General features: G+C 46.4%; 1 protein-coding gene across 1 annotated transcript in view; it reads left to right on the top strand.

The window, feature by feature from the left end:
• The first annotated feature begins 1126 nt into the window (after positions 1–1126).
• The window catches only part of LOC144094916 (uncharacterized), a 37718-nt gene continuing 21740 nt past the window's right edge, over positions 1127–17104 (top strand). Inside the window, exon 1 of the mRNA XM_077628782.1 lies at positions 1127–1273. Coding sequence (XP_077484908.1) covers positions 1253–1273 — 21 coding nt within the window. The 5' untranslated portion in view covers positions 1127–1252. The remainder of the gene's footprint in view (positions 1274–17104) is intronic.

Raw genomic sequence — 17104 nt, forward strand, 5'->3', positions numbered from 1 at the left:
TTGTACCATACAATTCTGTTGAGCACAGTGTCAGACTAGCCTCATGCTAGCGGACGCCACGAACGCACAGGGCGTGGATATCGGTAATGCTAGTTGTGGCTAAAATATAGCGAAGCTAGTCTATAGTCACACTGTGATTTATATAAGTTTTTGTAACTTTCTGTCGTGATATTTCAAAACTTTGTTGTCGTTGTTTTGACTGTTTCACTGGTACCGGCCTCGTAGCTCAGGAAGAGGTTACTGCGATCGTTTACTATGCCTATGCATTTTGTCACAGTGAGTTCATAAACCTTGCATTTGGTGAATTGATTGGGAATTGTGATTGTGAACAAGCAACATCGGCGTACCTTTCCGCAGCGCCACCCCGTACAACGAATCGCGGGGTCTTTGGCCGTGACAACCCCTGGTATTAAGTGACCCCGTGGATGAGACATGCCGTTACTCTTCACATGAGGCGGGGCGTAATGATTACGGCGTGGCGGCTCTACAAGAAGGGGATCCCTTTGAAAGCCGCCAGAAAGGTCGCTTTACGCACACGTACCGGTGCCGGTTTGCTTCCACGGTTGTCCCAAATGAATGAGAAAAAAGAAGAGACAAACTCCGACTGGTGCCCTTCAAAACCCTCTCGCGGAAGGGTAACGAGAAAAGAACTTGAAACCGGTCTCGCGCTTTTTCTGCAGCATCCCGCCCCGCCGCGTCCACGGTCGATTTCGCTCAATGGGGCTCGGTCTTCATTGAGGCCCCCAAATGAGCCGGCCACAATCAAGGCCGTTCAGTACTGGGGCCGAACCGATCACGCGTCCCCATCGAGATGTAAGCCAGGCCCCTTTTTTGCTGCCTTTCTTCCTCGATCATGGCCGAGGAAGACGCGGCGTGGCGGAAGCGTTGGCCGACGACAGCGCGGGCAGTGGCCACATTCCGCCACTGACAGAATCGTGCGCGCCGCTCTCGTGCGGCCCGTGTTGTGCGGCCGGAGCTCACGACGCGGGCCGACCGGCCGCGGCGAAGGAGGGGCGGCCGCAGCCTCACCTGTCGCTGACGCTGCGCGGCTGCTGCGCGCCCGTGTTTGGCTCCCGAGTTGTTTTTCCGGGTTCGACCAATGGACGGCGCTCGCGCGCTGGACGTCATCGAGTCACGTGCCGCTTAGCGCTTGTCAGCATAAAAAAAGCGTCCCTTTTCGTGGCCAGCGTGGTTATTCATCGCCGGCATCCCCCGTGAGCGAAACGAACGGCGACGCAATCGACCACAAGTCATGAGAGGAGCACGCCGGCTGGTAAGCACCTCCAACCTCCTTTTGCCAATTAGCACTGAGGCTGAAGCGGCGCTCTGCCGCGTCCAGGCTCTTGCAGAGGTGATGCTCGCGCTCGCCAATCTGTCCATTTGTTGTGTTTAGCGACGTTCCCGTTTTGATAAACTTGTGACTATCATCCCAAAAACTGCTCCGAAGAGCAGCGGGAATCCGCATCTTGGTTTGCGGGTCGCTCCCCGACGAAGGGCTGTTAATTTTAACCAGATTTTAATATGTTTACAGAACCCACAACTGTGAAGTCAAGGGGTTGTAGGATGTTATGCGATTTTTGCGCGCAGAACGCTTTACTCGCACACATGAAAAGTTCAGCAAGTGTGCTAGTACCTCTTTTAGCCAGAATCATCACTACATCTTTGGATTACAGGCGCGAAAACAGACAGACCACAAGGTAGATAAACGAGACGGAGCGTACCAACTGATGTACCAAATTGCCCAGCAAGACGTTCATCACTACAGATTTTTTATATAGTCATAAAATTAATATGTAGCATTGAAACCTTTACAAAAGGCTAAAAAATGCTGCTGAGAGTACTGCAAAGAAATACCGTCGAGATATTATCGCACAAGAAGCTCACTACTTCCGCCTTGGTTTAGCTATCGCGCTGTCGAGCCCATAATTCCGATGAATACAACCGCTCGCGCGTTAGCACACGCCGCAGAATAAGAAACACGTCTCCGGCACGCCTCTGTGGTAGTGCTTTCGTTTCGAACCTTAACATTGGTGGTGACATGGCAAGCTAGTGAGGCCATAGTAATTCGGGCTTTTTTTTTTTTTTGAGCAGGCCGATTCTTGCGCCTGAATTTGATGTCTTCATGGCAAGCTTTCTAGTGGCCAGCCTGTATTTATAAATCCTTTTTCTGACTTGTATCTTATGGCGGCATGCATGCATATCATAGGCGCCTTACCGTTCTCCTCAGATTTCCTTTCGCGTGTCTAGCGAGTACTGAGTTTACTCCAGTGTATAGCGTTGCATTCACGTCAACAACAGCCGATACCACTACCGGACTGAGTGAAAATGTGTGCTGCGTGGCAAGGGTGAACTTTAAAGTTAATCATGCAACATTTAGCGGTTTGATGTCTACAGCAGAACTAAAGAGCAACAAGTATCCTTAAGGTGGGTAACTAACTGGCACTTGACGCTACCTCAAGATTTGTACGTAACTGCAAGATTGCTTCCTTGTAAGTTTGAATTTAATTTATGACTAACAAAACTTTTCCATCATCATGACTTATTTTTTTTAATCGGTGAGTGACCGATTTGGCGCAGTGAGGCTTTACCCCACTAGGAGCGTCTACCTAAGGTATTCTTGTGCTGGCGCTGATTGTCTCGGCGTTATTACAAAACGCAGATATTTCGTTTCCGGCAAGCCTTCCAGAAATTTTGTGAAAAAAAAACAAAATTATTTCTTCTCGTGTACGGTTTACCCTGGCTGCAAGAGACCGACTTCATGTGTGAAGTTGAGCAAATGACCGAAAACGCGTTTTTTGCAATGATTCAAGTCTGTGGGCTCTCCCGCCCCGCGCCTGCTTTGACGGAAGGGGTGCTTGGCACGCTAGGGACAAGAATACGTTCCGCTTTATGCAGCCTTTTTCTTTATTTATCATATCTCAGTTCAATTATAACAATAAGAGAAGTGAGATAGCCGGTTGAAATTTTATCCTGATAGCTGCGCTTCCATCGAAGAGGCAAAATTTGTGGTACTATTAGTCAGCTGTTCCTCGGGAGTCACCGACAAAATCCTAGTTTTCGCTTCTAGTGATGAAATGGAGAGCTATAATCACGCAGAGATCAAGGCGTTTCTAAAGTTGGCTACGGCGCTATAGCAGACGTATGCCCCACACCATACATGCATATGCACATATTTCCACATCATATATGCATATGGTGGGGAAACACGCCGCGTCAGGGGTTTTTGGTAAACTTATAATTATCTGCACACCTTGCCTTTTTTTCTCCCAAATGCGATGCTTGATTCAAAAACCTCAGCCATATACAGTCCACACATATTTATAGATGCACGTGGCGTGCAGCCAAACGGTAAGGAAAAATTTTATCTTAGGGGTTCCTACCAAAGCAATTAGTTTCGACCTGCATCCGCCGAACTGGCCTCGGTGAATCTTGTTGCATTAAGGAATGGCTGTAGAAGAGCAGTATTTTAATTTTGGCCTTGAATTTTTTATGAAGAAATGGCCGAAAACCGCAGACACGTAATGCTTTGAAATTTCATTTTTACAAATCTTTGCATTCACAATGAATGCAGATGTGAGAAATTTGTGAACTGCGCATGTTGCTATTTTAAGCGTGCAAAATTGGCGTCTTAAATTAAATTCCATTTCATGCCATGTTTATTCGAATAGAGACATGCAGAACTCACGTAACTGACGTAAAGAGTTCACGCGCAATGCTGTTCAAGTTAATGTGATAATCCTGGCTGCCGTAAATGTCCGGACAGATGTAGACAACACAAAATCTTCATATCTGGTTCCTTTACGGCGTTGCGAAGTAGTGACCACGAAATATGGAAAATATTATGATCTTGTGACTTTTCGCCATTAAAAAAAAACTGAGCAGTCTAAATGATCTTAGTCTCTGTCCTTAGACTGGATTTGAACGTTCCTTTCAATTGCAAGAAATTAAACCAAAATGTGTCCTGTGATTTTTTTGAGCAGATATTTTCTGCGTTCCCGGTGTTTATTAATCGAAAGCTTCAGTTCTTTCCCCACAAAAGCTGCCTTTCAAGCCAGATTCCTTCCCTCTGGTGTAGCAATGCGTGGCTCTTCCTTGCTGTCATTCAGTGGCCCTGTGCTTACACACGCACGTATGTCGTAGGTTGAAATTTTACCGGGGAATCTTAAGGGGGGGGAAAAGTCATTCTGAGTTCTCTGCACATGCAAGCATGAAGCACGCTTCGTAGTTGATATTTTTGCGGTTGGCTATCTTGAGGCTTACTGCACTGCAGGAGATACTAAGATTTTCTTACCTGCGAACGAGGGCGATAAGCTGAAGTCGTTCAAGCACTGCTTCAACTTCCTACTCCTTTAGGCATGCTAAAACCTGTTGCATTCGAGAGGAAGAAAATTCATGCGTCTCTCCGCTGCTTTTCTCTCTATAATTTGAGGAGAATGGCAATAGAGATATTCATCAAGATAAGCGAGGAGCACTTCCTTCGTTAGCTTATACAGAAATATCACAGCAAACGGGGGGGGGGGGGAGGAATCTCAAGTCGATCGCCTGGAGTTTTCTCCCCTCCTCCCCCATCACCATGAGGAAAATAAAGGTATTATTATTATTATTATTATTATTATTATTATTATTATTATTATTATTATTATTATTATTATTATTATTATTATTATTATTATTATTATTATTATTATTATAAAGAGTTTTTGCACCACAGGTACCATGTACAAAAAAAAATATTCAACCGTTTTTGCGCCCAAGTGTGAAGACTGAAGCGACAACAGGCTAAACGTGAGTCTTTTTCTACAGCAATTTACCAGTGAGGTCCAAGCTAAGCGCTTAAGCCGCGAGGAAATTCATCTTGATGATGGCGCACCTATGGCAAAAGGCTTTGAATGCCTGTACTTTTCTGATGTCCAAAAATATACCCCATAAAGCGTTTTCCTTGGAAACATAAAGGTACCCTAAATGATGGATAGAGGTTTAATAAAAACTGGATTCCAGGCGTAAATTTTGGAGACCGATTACGAAATTCATAAAGGTCATGCGAGGATAAAGCCATTTGCACTGTGGCGTTTCCTGCGCAAAAGAAAGACGAGAAGCAGATTAAGTCTGACCCATTTATAATTAGAAAAGACTCGTCCTCGTCTTTTTTCTGCGAGTGAACGAAAACTTTTTCTTCACGAATCAATGTTCCGTGCGTACATGAACGCATTATCGTGAAACCACTACTACTACGGCAGCGGGGCCCACGAGTTTGGCACAGATCGTGGCACTTACGCCCTTCAGCGTGAGTGCAGATCGCTTGAAATGTTCTTTAAATGGCAATGGGCCGATTCCACTTACCGGCAGAAGGATGGGTCACCCCCCCCCCCCCCCCCTTTTTTTTTTCCTCGGCATTGGTCGAACCTTGTGCGTGCCTGCCACCGTAAGCGCAAGGCGCGAACAGTGCTTCGAGGAGTACGTAGGAGCCCTTAGAGACGTCAACATCGCGAGCGGGCTGTTTACGCTGAGGCGACAAGGATGATCTTCCCTAATGCACCTGCCATCTAGAAAAGGCACGCGGCGTAACATCGGCGCTTCCTTCTTTTGAGCCCTCGTTACCGCCCACCCCCCGGAGAGTCGCCGAGTGAATGGCGCTTCCATTGGCGCTCACATTTGAGCCAAGAACGAAGACAAACAGCTGTCGAAACCTACTGAATGAACACCGAAGTCGAAGCGGCTCGACAGGGCGCCGGGAAGGTAGCGCCGATAACCTCCCGCCCGCCCGGTGACCGCGCAGCCACGGTGCATTCCCCGGTAGCGGGCCACACCGAAGCCACGCACGCCAGCGCTCGCCTTGGGGCACTATCGTGCGCCGCAGGCTGACAGGAAGCATCCGCGGCGAGCACAACGCAATACGATACGAGCCGGCTTTTGTTTTTGCCAGTCTTTTTTTTCTGCCCGCACATTTTTGCCACAGTGGCCTTTCATTGCCGGCGCTGTCGTAAGGACCAGCGCATCGTGCCCGCCGACTGTGGGAAGCTAGGTTGTTGCTGCTGTTGCCTCAAATACGATGGCACATACCCACGGTGGGGGATTGGCGGAAGCTTGGTGGGAGTCGTTCAGCCGGCTCTTGGCTCTTCCTTTTTTTCTGCTACGTGCGCGGTGTCTTCGATTTCTGTGCGGGCACTACATTTGAAGGACAGCGGTTCTTCCCCCACGTAACTCGATAGGCCAGCTGTGTTTTTTTTTCTCACTGAAAAGAAATTTGTCTTGTGAGATGCCCGGTCATTAAGCGGCATGCTGATTTGTGCACTGTGCTGTGCACTTTAACTAAACAAGTAAGCAGAAGGAAGAAGAAATTGCATCGCCCGCTGTTTTTGCTGCTGTTCCGCTGAGGCTGTAATATCATATGCCCTGGGAATGACTAAATGCTGTGAACATTAGCGGACATAATGTCGGGGAAAAAAAACTACAGGACGCACGAAAAAGATTTAGGCGCATAGGTGTCATGACTGCCAACAATCATCTCTTTTCACTACCACACGTTGATCATGGGAGGCAGATGCCCTCTCCCCTCGTGTTTCGAGCTACCGCGGCTATAAAGCTACTGGCTAAGAAAGCTGCCAGCTTTCCTAAGTCCTGAGGCTTTCGCTCCCGATAATACGAGAAAACTCTTGCCTTTTCTCAGACCCATGCTCAGTTGAAGTTGAAGTTGAAAGTTTAATAATGAAAACAAACAATGATACAAGCGTATACAGCGAGAGGTCCCATGGTACAAGACCGCGGGTGGGACCTCCCATGATAATAAATTTCAAGAAGCAACAAAATATAAAATACACAACACATTCATTAGCGACGCAGAAAATGAATAGATAGATACATAGTCTAATATGAGTACCGAAATATTTAAATACAAACAATATAATGCAGGAGAATGTACAGTAACACACTCACAGATGCCGCGATACATAGGATCAATAATCAAAAAAGAAGAAAAAAATCACACATTAAGAAGGAAAAGCTTTAATTTGACCTTGAACAAAGAAAGCGTATTAGTTTGTTTTATGTCTAAGTTCAAAGAATTCCAAAGGAATTCCAAAGTTGGAGCTCCTTTGGACGGTTATCTGAAGTTACGAGGAGCAGGGGGTGCATTTTATAAGAATCCTTTTTTCGATCCATCTTTTTGCCTTAGTGAGCTTCGCCTTTGATGCGAAAGCTGGCGACCGGCATTTCTTGCTGGTTATGAACACTGGCGTCAAAGGCCGTAGCTTCCAGTGAGAAGGGGGCAAGAGAAGAAATCCTCATTGGAATCACCACAAAACACGACCACAGCTTACCAACATCCCTCAAGACGAATTTATATAAACTATCTATCTTTCCAGTTTTCTCGTATAGGGAGGAAAGTTTCAGGCTAATGAAAATCTTGAATTAAGGTAAAGGACACCGCAGCGAGATACGAAAAGGGAAATTATAGAGATAACGTTAAGGGGAGCATAATTAGTAGCGTAAATAAGAGGCAAACTTGGGGTAGTAATATCCTGTAGTGTGGATACAAAGAAGCAAATGGAGCTGGGTGAGGCATGCAATTCCGAGAACACATAGCTAGTGGCCTGCTAGAGTAACAGAGTGGATTCTGTAGGGGATGAAAACGGCCGGGGGCCGCAGAGAGTCTGGTTGCGGATATGAGATTAGGATATATTCTGGGTCGTCGGCCGGCTGGCGCGCAACGTGCCTCATTAGCGATCACTGGGGCAGGCTTTCGTCCCGCAACGGAAGTAATCGGGCTGACGATGAAGACATTAGTGCTCTCGATGCCCGCTGGAACTACAAGAGGACAGTGCGACCGACGTCCCCGGAAAGTAGTTTAATTGGAATACTTCGGCAGAGTTATATATTTGCTTCTTGGCGGGACCAATAGTACGACGCCTATCTTGCTGCTGCGGACTTTGCTGCCATCCAGAAGTTGCTGCTTGAAGAGTCTTCGGTTGATTATAACTTGCTGTTACTATATCTTGATAAAGGCCGCATTTTCCCCCGTAATACAGACATGATTAGACTGTTCTAGAGCTCTGGAACAGTGATCTTCCGAGTAGAGGGTGGGAAATTTTAAAACAGGAAATGGTTTCCACAAGGAATGTTGGCGCTCAAGATTTGCCGCTTATCTGTACGAAGGACAAAGGCACAAGAGTCATGCCTCGAACAAAGCGCCTGCGTTGAGATTTAATTTTAGTTGCTCCGCAACATACCGCACCGGCTCTCTAGACAAGATTGCTCATGTCTGTGGCACTACTTTCGCAAAATAGAGTGGCGCTCCCATCTACATCACTGTCCAGTTTCGAGGTAGTTTCCACACATTCTTCCTTCAAAGGGTTCCTTACTGGCCTTCATTGTAGCAGCGGCGTTGAAGTTATGCAGTCAGTTAGATGGTGGCTGCAGCGCAATGGAACATTTATCGCTCATCTGGTATTCAAGTACAAATGATGCGTTACGCTACCTACACTATATAGCGTAAATCACGTGCGCGCGCACTCGCACATGCGCACACAGCACACACACGCACGCGCGCAAGCACACACACACGCTCACAAAGCTACTTTTGCAGCTCCTTAATGGGCCTATAATTCCGATTACGTTCAAAGTTAAACTTCCACGATTTTCATAACGTAGAGGGTTAACGTGGCGTTGGAACGGCCACTTCAGGTTGGTCTAAAATTCTACATATCGGAGGCTTGATCCCGCAAGAAGGCATAGTTAATGTTGTCTAATTGTTTGTTTTAACTGACATCTGAGCAACCAGGGAAGATTGATAATTAGCGATGGAATGAGTAATTCGATTAGTTATACCGTAACATATTGTGTGATAGTCAATAGCTAAGCCGCTCAAGTGAATTCAGTGAGATATGATCTTCTGTGCCTTCTGGCATTGAATGGTTTCAGCAGTCTGATTTCTGAAGAGCGAGCTTGCGAGTGCAAGTAGGCGACTGAAGCTTTGAGCCCTCGTGATTTGAGTAAAAATTGAACAGTCACCAGACGCTAACTAGTGAAATGTGATGTGCCTTTAGCGGTAATCCAAGTAATGGCTCTCTCAGGCGTATGCTCTATAAGCATTTTCTTCTCGCAGAAAGATCGAGACCACATCGGTAATGCGCCGTTGTCGCTTCGTGCATTGCATATATGGAGAATGGAATAAAACGTGACACAAATCTGCGTCGTCTCCTTTTCACTGCTCAGAGGTATCAACTAACAAATAGTGTCGAATTATTTGCTACCGTCCGGGAATTACGCTTACTAAACATTAAAAGGCCAGTTAAAGGCGAATACTATGCGATTTCATCATATTAAAAACTTCAAAATGTGCATTTTGCCTCACTCATCGGGGCAAAACGAGACGCCCTTCCAAAATAGGGATTATTACTCATCCTTGCAATGAATCCTGGCACGTGAATTGGTTCCGTGGGCACCAACGTAAGCTTCGTGGGCCTACCAGCATGAAAAACACTGCCTCCAGACAGATTTCCGCACTGTTTTTTTTATAACCCCGCCAGAGACAAGGTATACTTCTGCAGCCAAGTTTTGCGCGTGCCCTAGTTACACGATTCCATACGAATCTCTGCCTTCGTCGCAACTTTTTTTTTTGTTTTAGGTAACATCTGGTGCCCTTTCGCTCAGCCCTTTCAAATGTACATGCGATTTTGGTTGGATTCGAGCACTTGAACAGAAGGTTTTGAATGTGATTGTAGGTCAGACCGAACAAAGCTTGCTCGGTTGTCAGAATGCCTTGTACAAGTAGCTGTTCTTGCCTGCCGGAAAGAGTGCGCCGCTCAGGCATGCTCAGGTTCGCAAGGCTTTTTATGCAGCTCCTGTCTTTCGTATCCTCTCATTTTCTCTACTTTTCTGTGGTGGGCGTGTTTGCGAACACGAAAACGATTGATGGCATATCGGCACTGCTTGCTGCTCTTCAAATCGTTATCCGAATCTTCTGCTCGCAAGTCGCCAACCAATGTTTTTTGTTTTGTACGTTCGGACTACTATAAGATGTAACACAAGAGGAAAGCTTTATATCGAGCGATAAAATCATTGTCTTTAACTTAGGTCGAGCAAAACACCAGGATTTCGCGTTTTTTTTTCCCGCATGGAGCCTGTTGCTGAATAATTTTCTCTTAATAACAGGAGGCGCAGAAATTCTCTAACCTTCCAAACGATAAGACCAATAACTTGCGCCATGCGAATGTTGAAATTTTCGAATATGAATCTAATTAGAAAATGAAAAAAAATGTTTTCGAATATCGAATCGAATACTGAACATCTGTTTAGTGTACAAAATATTTCAGAAAAAGAAAAATAGGTAAATGTTTACCTTACCTTTCTTTTTGAATAGCCTATGGTTTTTTTTCAACTGAACTAATTAAAGCAAGACTGATTCGGCACATAATAAAACGAAAACATAATGACCACATAAATGTATACTGCTTGAGTAGAAGGTATGACATTATGCAACCTGTAATGTACGGTCATACAAAATTAGTAGCAAAATTAAATCCATGAATTACATGACTGGCAAATAAAATAGCGTTGTGGGTAGTAAAGTCGCGCTACTTCAGATTAAAAGGGACCAGAAAAAATGCCTGAATTATCCAAAAGTCGAGTAATGAAATGCTCTCCCCCCGCCGGCACTACTGAAAAAAAGACAAGTGGCGAAAATGCGAACATGCAGCGGAGCCTTGTGAGGAGGCTCCATTGAATAAACAGCAAAAAGCCCGTGATGAGCGCGCATTTTCGATGCACCCGGGACGTTTTGTTCCACTCTCCCTACTCAGTGCTCAAAGCGACAACGGCGCATTACCGATGCGGTCTCGTTCTCTCTGCGAGAAGAAAGTGCTTATAGAAAATACGCCTGAGCGGGTCATCACTTAGAAGACCGCTAAAGGCACATCACAATCCACTGGTGGGCGTCGTCTGGCGGCTGTTCAATTTGTATCAAATCACGAGGGCTCAAAAGAGCAACGCGGACGTCAGCGAGCACGGGGCGCGCGTTGGCGTCGGAAACAGAGAGACTTCTTGTGAAGAGCAAGGGAAATGAGGAGTGACGCGCCGGCCAGCGTTGGAATGGGGCGCGCACCTGAATTCGTACGGCTGGCGAAGGCGCGACCGATAGCCACCGTTGCCGTGGGCTGGCGGAGAAGCTCAGGAACAGGAACTATCCGGCCATGGCATTGTTTTGGCCGAACGAAAGCGATCGCCCTATCGCCATCGACCCTGCCACTGCGCGCCCGTCATACATGTGCGGATTACAAAGCACCATGCAATAGGCGGGATTTAGACAGGATCGCTTGCTCTGACGGCGCCACATCGACTCGGCCCACCTTCAGGAGCCCCAAACGAAATTCCACAAGTGGGTTTTCCCGCATATCATAGCTGACGGAAATGCAATGGCGGAGCTCACAATGGAACAGTTGCGAAGGCTATGGGTGTGTGTATTAAGTATGCAAAACGTTACGGAAGTGTCAGCTAAAAAAACGCACGCTGTTGCGTTGATTGTCCGAAGCGGCTGGTTGGTCATCTTGCTGTCATCCCTGGGAATATGTGGAAAAGCCCTCTTGTCCCAACGTGATTGGTGCACGAGATAAACGACGGAAGAAAAGCGGATAGGACGCCTTAGTAAGATTTTCCTGGTGCTTTGAACTTGAAGTTCGAATACTCTTTCCAGATGCTGCAGTTTTGCCGTGGTCGGATTTATGAAAGCGGCGCGGTTTTCGTTATCTGCCGTATATTCTGAAATTCTCGAATATCACTTTCTGGAATCGAATATGAGCCGAATAGCAAACATATTCGATTTGTATTCGAAATTTCGAATATTCCCACACCCTTACCAATAACCATTTGTAATAGCTAAACACATAGTTAATGGAGGATGCTAGGTCAGTTGAGTTGCACAGTATCGAAAAATGTGCAGTCCAGAAATTCACGCCTTTTTTGAACACGTTAGTGTTCACCAAGCCTCAGTTCGCATTGTTTTCCAATACTTGGCAAAAACCTATCTTGTCAGCCACAAGTTGAGTGACAGCGGGAACGTGGCCGGTCATGGCAGACAAATATGCAATTCATTCGACTGCGCGTTTAAAATTTACAGGGCGAAAAGCCCACAAATGTCGCATTTTACCCAATATCGCGTTTTGCCCCACTGTCTCCTACATGTTTTAAATAAAACTTGTTGCTGGGCGAGTTGGTGACACATGCTTGATAAAAAGATGTAGCGCAAAAGAGACGAGCACGGGAGGGAGACACTTGTGCTTGTCTCTTTTGCGCTACATCTTTTTTTTTTCAAATTCATGTTTTTCAAGTAGGAGTGACGAACTGGGCACGCACTGCTGCTTTAAAATTTCTTTCAACTTTTCAGCCGTGCGCTTGTTCTGTTCACCAGCCTAAATATTTAACTGCCGTGATTTTTGCATCTCTAATTGTACCTTGTAAAAGGTTTCTCTCGGCTAAACGGCTGGCATATTCATGCTGTAATCTGATGTGTGTGGTGGGATTTGGTGTTTCATTTTTTTTACTAGTCTTGAGTGGATTACTTGCCTGGTTGAATCAAAATTATGAGAAATCCACATCGTCTGCAGCTACGAAGAGCCAAAATGAGCGGCACACGCAGAAATGATTCTGGTTCATCTCGCTCCCTTGTTGAGTTGAGTTGAGTGGCTGTAAACTACCGGTGGGATTAGCCTTGCAGTTGCTGCCGGCAATTGCTCCACCGTAGCGACACTTAAATAGAAATCACAGAAACACTGCCCGCAAAAACCCAAATAGACACTCCTGAGGTCACCATGTGGAGGCCAAATCCGTGTCCTGCAGGTAAAGTAGAAGAAGGCGTAAGCACGACTACGCCACCAGAACCATTGCTACGTATCCCCCTATCTTGGCTATTCGTAGATGCAAAACGATGAAGATTACTCATTATTTTTATTTAATCTGGCAATTGCTTCACTCAAGCATAATGTAAAAAAAAATATAACACCAAATCCCACCACACACGTCAAATTACAGCATGAGTATGCCAGCGGTTTACTCGAGAGAAGCCTTTTACAAGGTGCAATTAGGGATGCAAAAATCACGCCAGTTAAAAGATTTAGCCGAGTGTACATATCACGTCCTTGTTTGTGTTGCACACTTAGCTTTGCGATAGCGAAAGACTGACTCGCCCAAGAACGCGCTCTCTTTCGGCCCTACTTGCTATTTTATACAAGTGGCGGAGTTCTTACAAGTGGCAGAACGATGTTATATTTACTACGTTTAACCTTGTCATACTTGTCCTGAACGGAAACGCGCGGAGCGCTTATACACGACAGCCGCTCACGGGCGCTTTCCCGTGCGTGACGAGCATGTACCTCGCAGCGTACCGCGTGGCATTAAGCCGACACTCCCGTCGCAGCAATCGGAACGATCGCGCCAAAGCTAAACGGCTCCTGTATCTAGAAGGTATCTATCGAAACATTAGAGTGGCTGCTTGCGCTAGCAAAAGAAAAGAGGTCGTCCTTCGCAGTGGCCTGCATTGTCTTCTGCACTTGCGGGCTGTCTCGATTTATCTCAGAAGTGACAGAGTAAGTTCTAACAGATGTTGAAATGTAAAAGGCTGTGATGCGATAATTACGATCGGAGCATCCCTCTTAGCTGGAACCGAAGGCGGCGTCCCGGTCGAAGGAAATGGACGCTGCCAGCTCGCTGGATGGAGGCAACGAAGTCGAAATTGCTCAGATCTGGATCTTTGCCATAGATTTCAAGCCGCCCGCGCCTACTTCAGAGCAGGCGCTAACGTGCGACGACTGCTGTCGAGATTAATAATTCCCGTTTCTATTTCTCTCCATTGCTGAGAGCGGGACACCTAATGACTGAGTTTGCACTGATAGCCTCTCACTATAGCGATCACTAACGGCCTCTCACAGTGTGTTTCATAAGTGTTACGACATCATCGCGCAGCGAAAAAAACGGAGGGGAGTAGAAAATATGTAGGGGGAGCTAACTTTCATTCGCACCCGCTGATGGTGAAATCGAACGTGAATCGTCTCTCATTACGTCCTGCTCCGTGGGGGTGCGACGCAAAATATATAAATTATATTTACATTGTATCACTGCTCATTACGTCTGGTTTTAAACATGGTGTACGAACAGCCTTGGGTGCCAGTCGAGTTTCGAATGCTGCGTAAGATGTCCAGTGGCTACCAGCGCATGCTCTCCACGTGATGGGGTTGCGACCAGCTGTGCAGGAAACAATACTCGAGGTGAGCAGATGACAAAGTGGGCAACCAGTAAACTAAGCTCAGCAGTCGACGGACGAGTTCCATGAGTTTCTTTTGGAGCACCTTCGTGGAAAAGACTTGTATGCCGGCGTCTAGCTTTCTTATAGGATGTCGCAGAGCAAATCGCGCGAAGAAAAAAAAAGCAGAAACGAAATAACCAGGCTCCCGATTCATTTCACGTAGATAATGCTCTGTTACAGTGACTTCTAGCAATTCACCTCAGGGGGATTGCATAGCGCAAAAGGAACATGAAAAGATTTAGATACGACTACAAACAACTTTTTCTGCCCATAAATACAAAGCACAAACAGCTGTTTGGCGACTTCAAATCCAGTAGAACACCTCAAAATGTGCTGCACTTGCTTGCGCTGAAGAATAACTCGATTATCGTTAACAGCTGATTTCTACAGATGTCGTCCATCATGACGTACTCGCAAGAGCAAATTAGACCAAGGTGGACAGGGTTTTTTCAGCATGCTATTCAAAACATCATATAAAAGGAGGCGTATTCATCGATTGCTCCCAGTAGGCAAACTCCTATGGCAGGATGTAAAATTTCGCGGCACACGTAATTCGGAAAAGAATCGCATGAAACCAAAAGGGAACGCTGAGAAGCATTTAATTTCCGCGGTGAGATGCCATGGGTAAACAACAAAAGCGCAATGCCAGGCTTGAGCCCTCTGTATGAAGCGCTCATACATTACCTGTTGGAATGCCCCCAACCCATGGCAGTTCCCCCCATACCCAACCCATCCCCCTCCTCATAGGAGGCCGCTCTGCGAGCTGCTCAACCAGCTGCCCGAACATGGCTTGTGGACGGGGCTCTCTGTGGGGCTCAGGCCTGTGCACTTATGAACAAGTAGGAGCCCACCCTTGAGGGCCTTTTGTTCTTTTCTTAAAATAAAATTGTTCCTCCTCCTCCTCCTCTTGAATGAACGGACATTTGTCCTGCATTCTTTGAAGTCTAATTTTGTTATTTTCCTTTTGATATTTCCAAGTAAACGCAGTTTCTCTCGCAAACAACAGAAACCTATCTTCGAGAAAAGAAAAGAAAGCGAGGCCCAAAATGAAAAGTTCATAATACAACGCACAATGCCATACGACATACGGGGTGAACACTCACTCTAAGCATCTTGTGATGCAATGGCAAACAATTTTTCGCTAGCATGTAAGGAACACTATTGCGACTGGACGCGACCTCTGTTATTTGCCGAACAATTCTCAGCAGTACGAATCCCTTTATAGGGGTAAACATCATTCTGCGCTTAGTCACCTGTTCATTGATGTCGCTCAACACTGGGCGGTTTATGACTTCAGCACACGGCAAGTTCCTGCAATTTATTGGCTCGGGAATATCAAGCAGTGAAAGCATGACGTCAAAGACATATAAAAGGGTATTGAAGTTCTCCACCGTCCTTTATACATTCTTTTATTGTTACAGAGAAAATGTGTACCCAGCAGTAGAGCCAACGGAGACAGAGTGGGTGTAATGGTGGGAAACACTGCGCGAAAGACAGCCGTAGAAGGGGACAGCAGGGCAAGCGCAGTTGTTTCGTTTTGTTTTTTCCTGACGATTCTTTTCTATGGCTCTGTATTTTGCGCTGCGCGTTTTCCAAGCGCGTGAAGATGAACTACACGCCAGTAGGCACTGCGACAGTGGCCGCAAGCTGGAGAAGCGCACTTCTAATTTTAAGTGCCGCAAGACACGTGTGACTCATGCAATAGTGAGGCTTGTATAACTGAGTTTTTCCCGACATTAGGACGTTACACAATGTACTTTCTGCCATAGAGTAGGCAGCTTCTATGCTTGGCCCCGTCCAAACTCGCACGTGCACTGCTGTGAGCGGCTGCGTGTGCCGAGAAGCTCGTGAGGCGTTTGTACGAATAGTCTACGGGCTACGCCTCCACAGCAACCACCGGCGCAGCATCACCACAAAAAAAAAAAAAGTTTCAGACCCTCCGTCATTATGGCAGCCCTTGAGACAACTCACTCCTCATGTCCCGGCCGTTTCTTTCCTTTTTTTCAGCTACAGCTGTTGCGGCCATGTGTCCCGTGTCTGCGGCGCCGCCTATGTTGGCGTAACACGAAGGAGTGCGAGGAGGAAAGGAAATTGGCAGGGAGAGCGAAGCAATTGCACCGTGTCGTGCTGATTGGTCAGCATGCGGTGACGTCATGCAAGAGGTCACTGCAACGCACCGCGCTGAGTGGTCACAAAACAGTGACGTCGTGAGAGCCCACCCTCTGCAAGCACGCGCCGTCCCGCTGCGGTATCGACGTATGCGGCTCGAAAGACTGGATTTTTCTCGCCGCCGACGCTGCATCTCTACTTTGGAGGCTCGATAGGGCAGGATCCTAACACTGTCGCCGCTGACGTTAATGCACCAGGTTGAGGTGAACTGAGACCCGAGACACAACACCAAGAAGTTCACAATCATAGAAAACAACAATTAGCACTGAACACACAATATTATGTTTCCTGTCGAAAACAGGTGGCGCCGAATCTTACGTTACACAGTGGAAGACGTATTGTGAAATTTTTGGAGCTGTTTAAATGTCACCTGCAGGCCGCAGCTGGCAAAGGACAGGGTTAATATTTGAAAAATAAAGATTTGATTTTATTAATTGGAGAGAGATGGGAGAGGCCTTTGCCCTGCAGGGCGCGTATTGAGGCCGACGATGATGATGATGAAGCAAGAAAACTCACTTCCGAACGAGCATGACAGCTTGGTGATTTACGCAAGAAGTTTTTCAGGGAAAAGTGGACTTTTTAAATGTTCAGGTTGCTGGTCTTACCACTAAAAACTCTTGAAAACGTATAACATTATTTCTCTCT

Source organism: Amblyomma americanum, chromosome 1 (genome assembly GCF_052857255.1).
Source record: "Amblyomma americanum isolate KBUSLIRL-KWMA chromosome 1, ASM5285725v1, whole genome shotgun sequence".
NCBI classification, from domain to species: domain Eukaryota; kingdom Metazoa; phylum Arthropoda; class Arachnida; order Ixodida; family Ixodidae; genus Amblyomma; species Amblyomma americanum.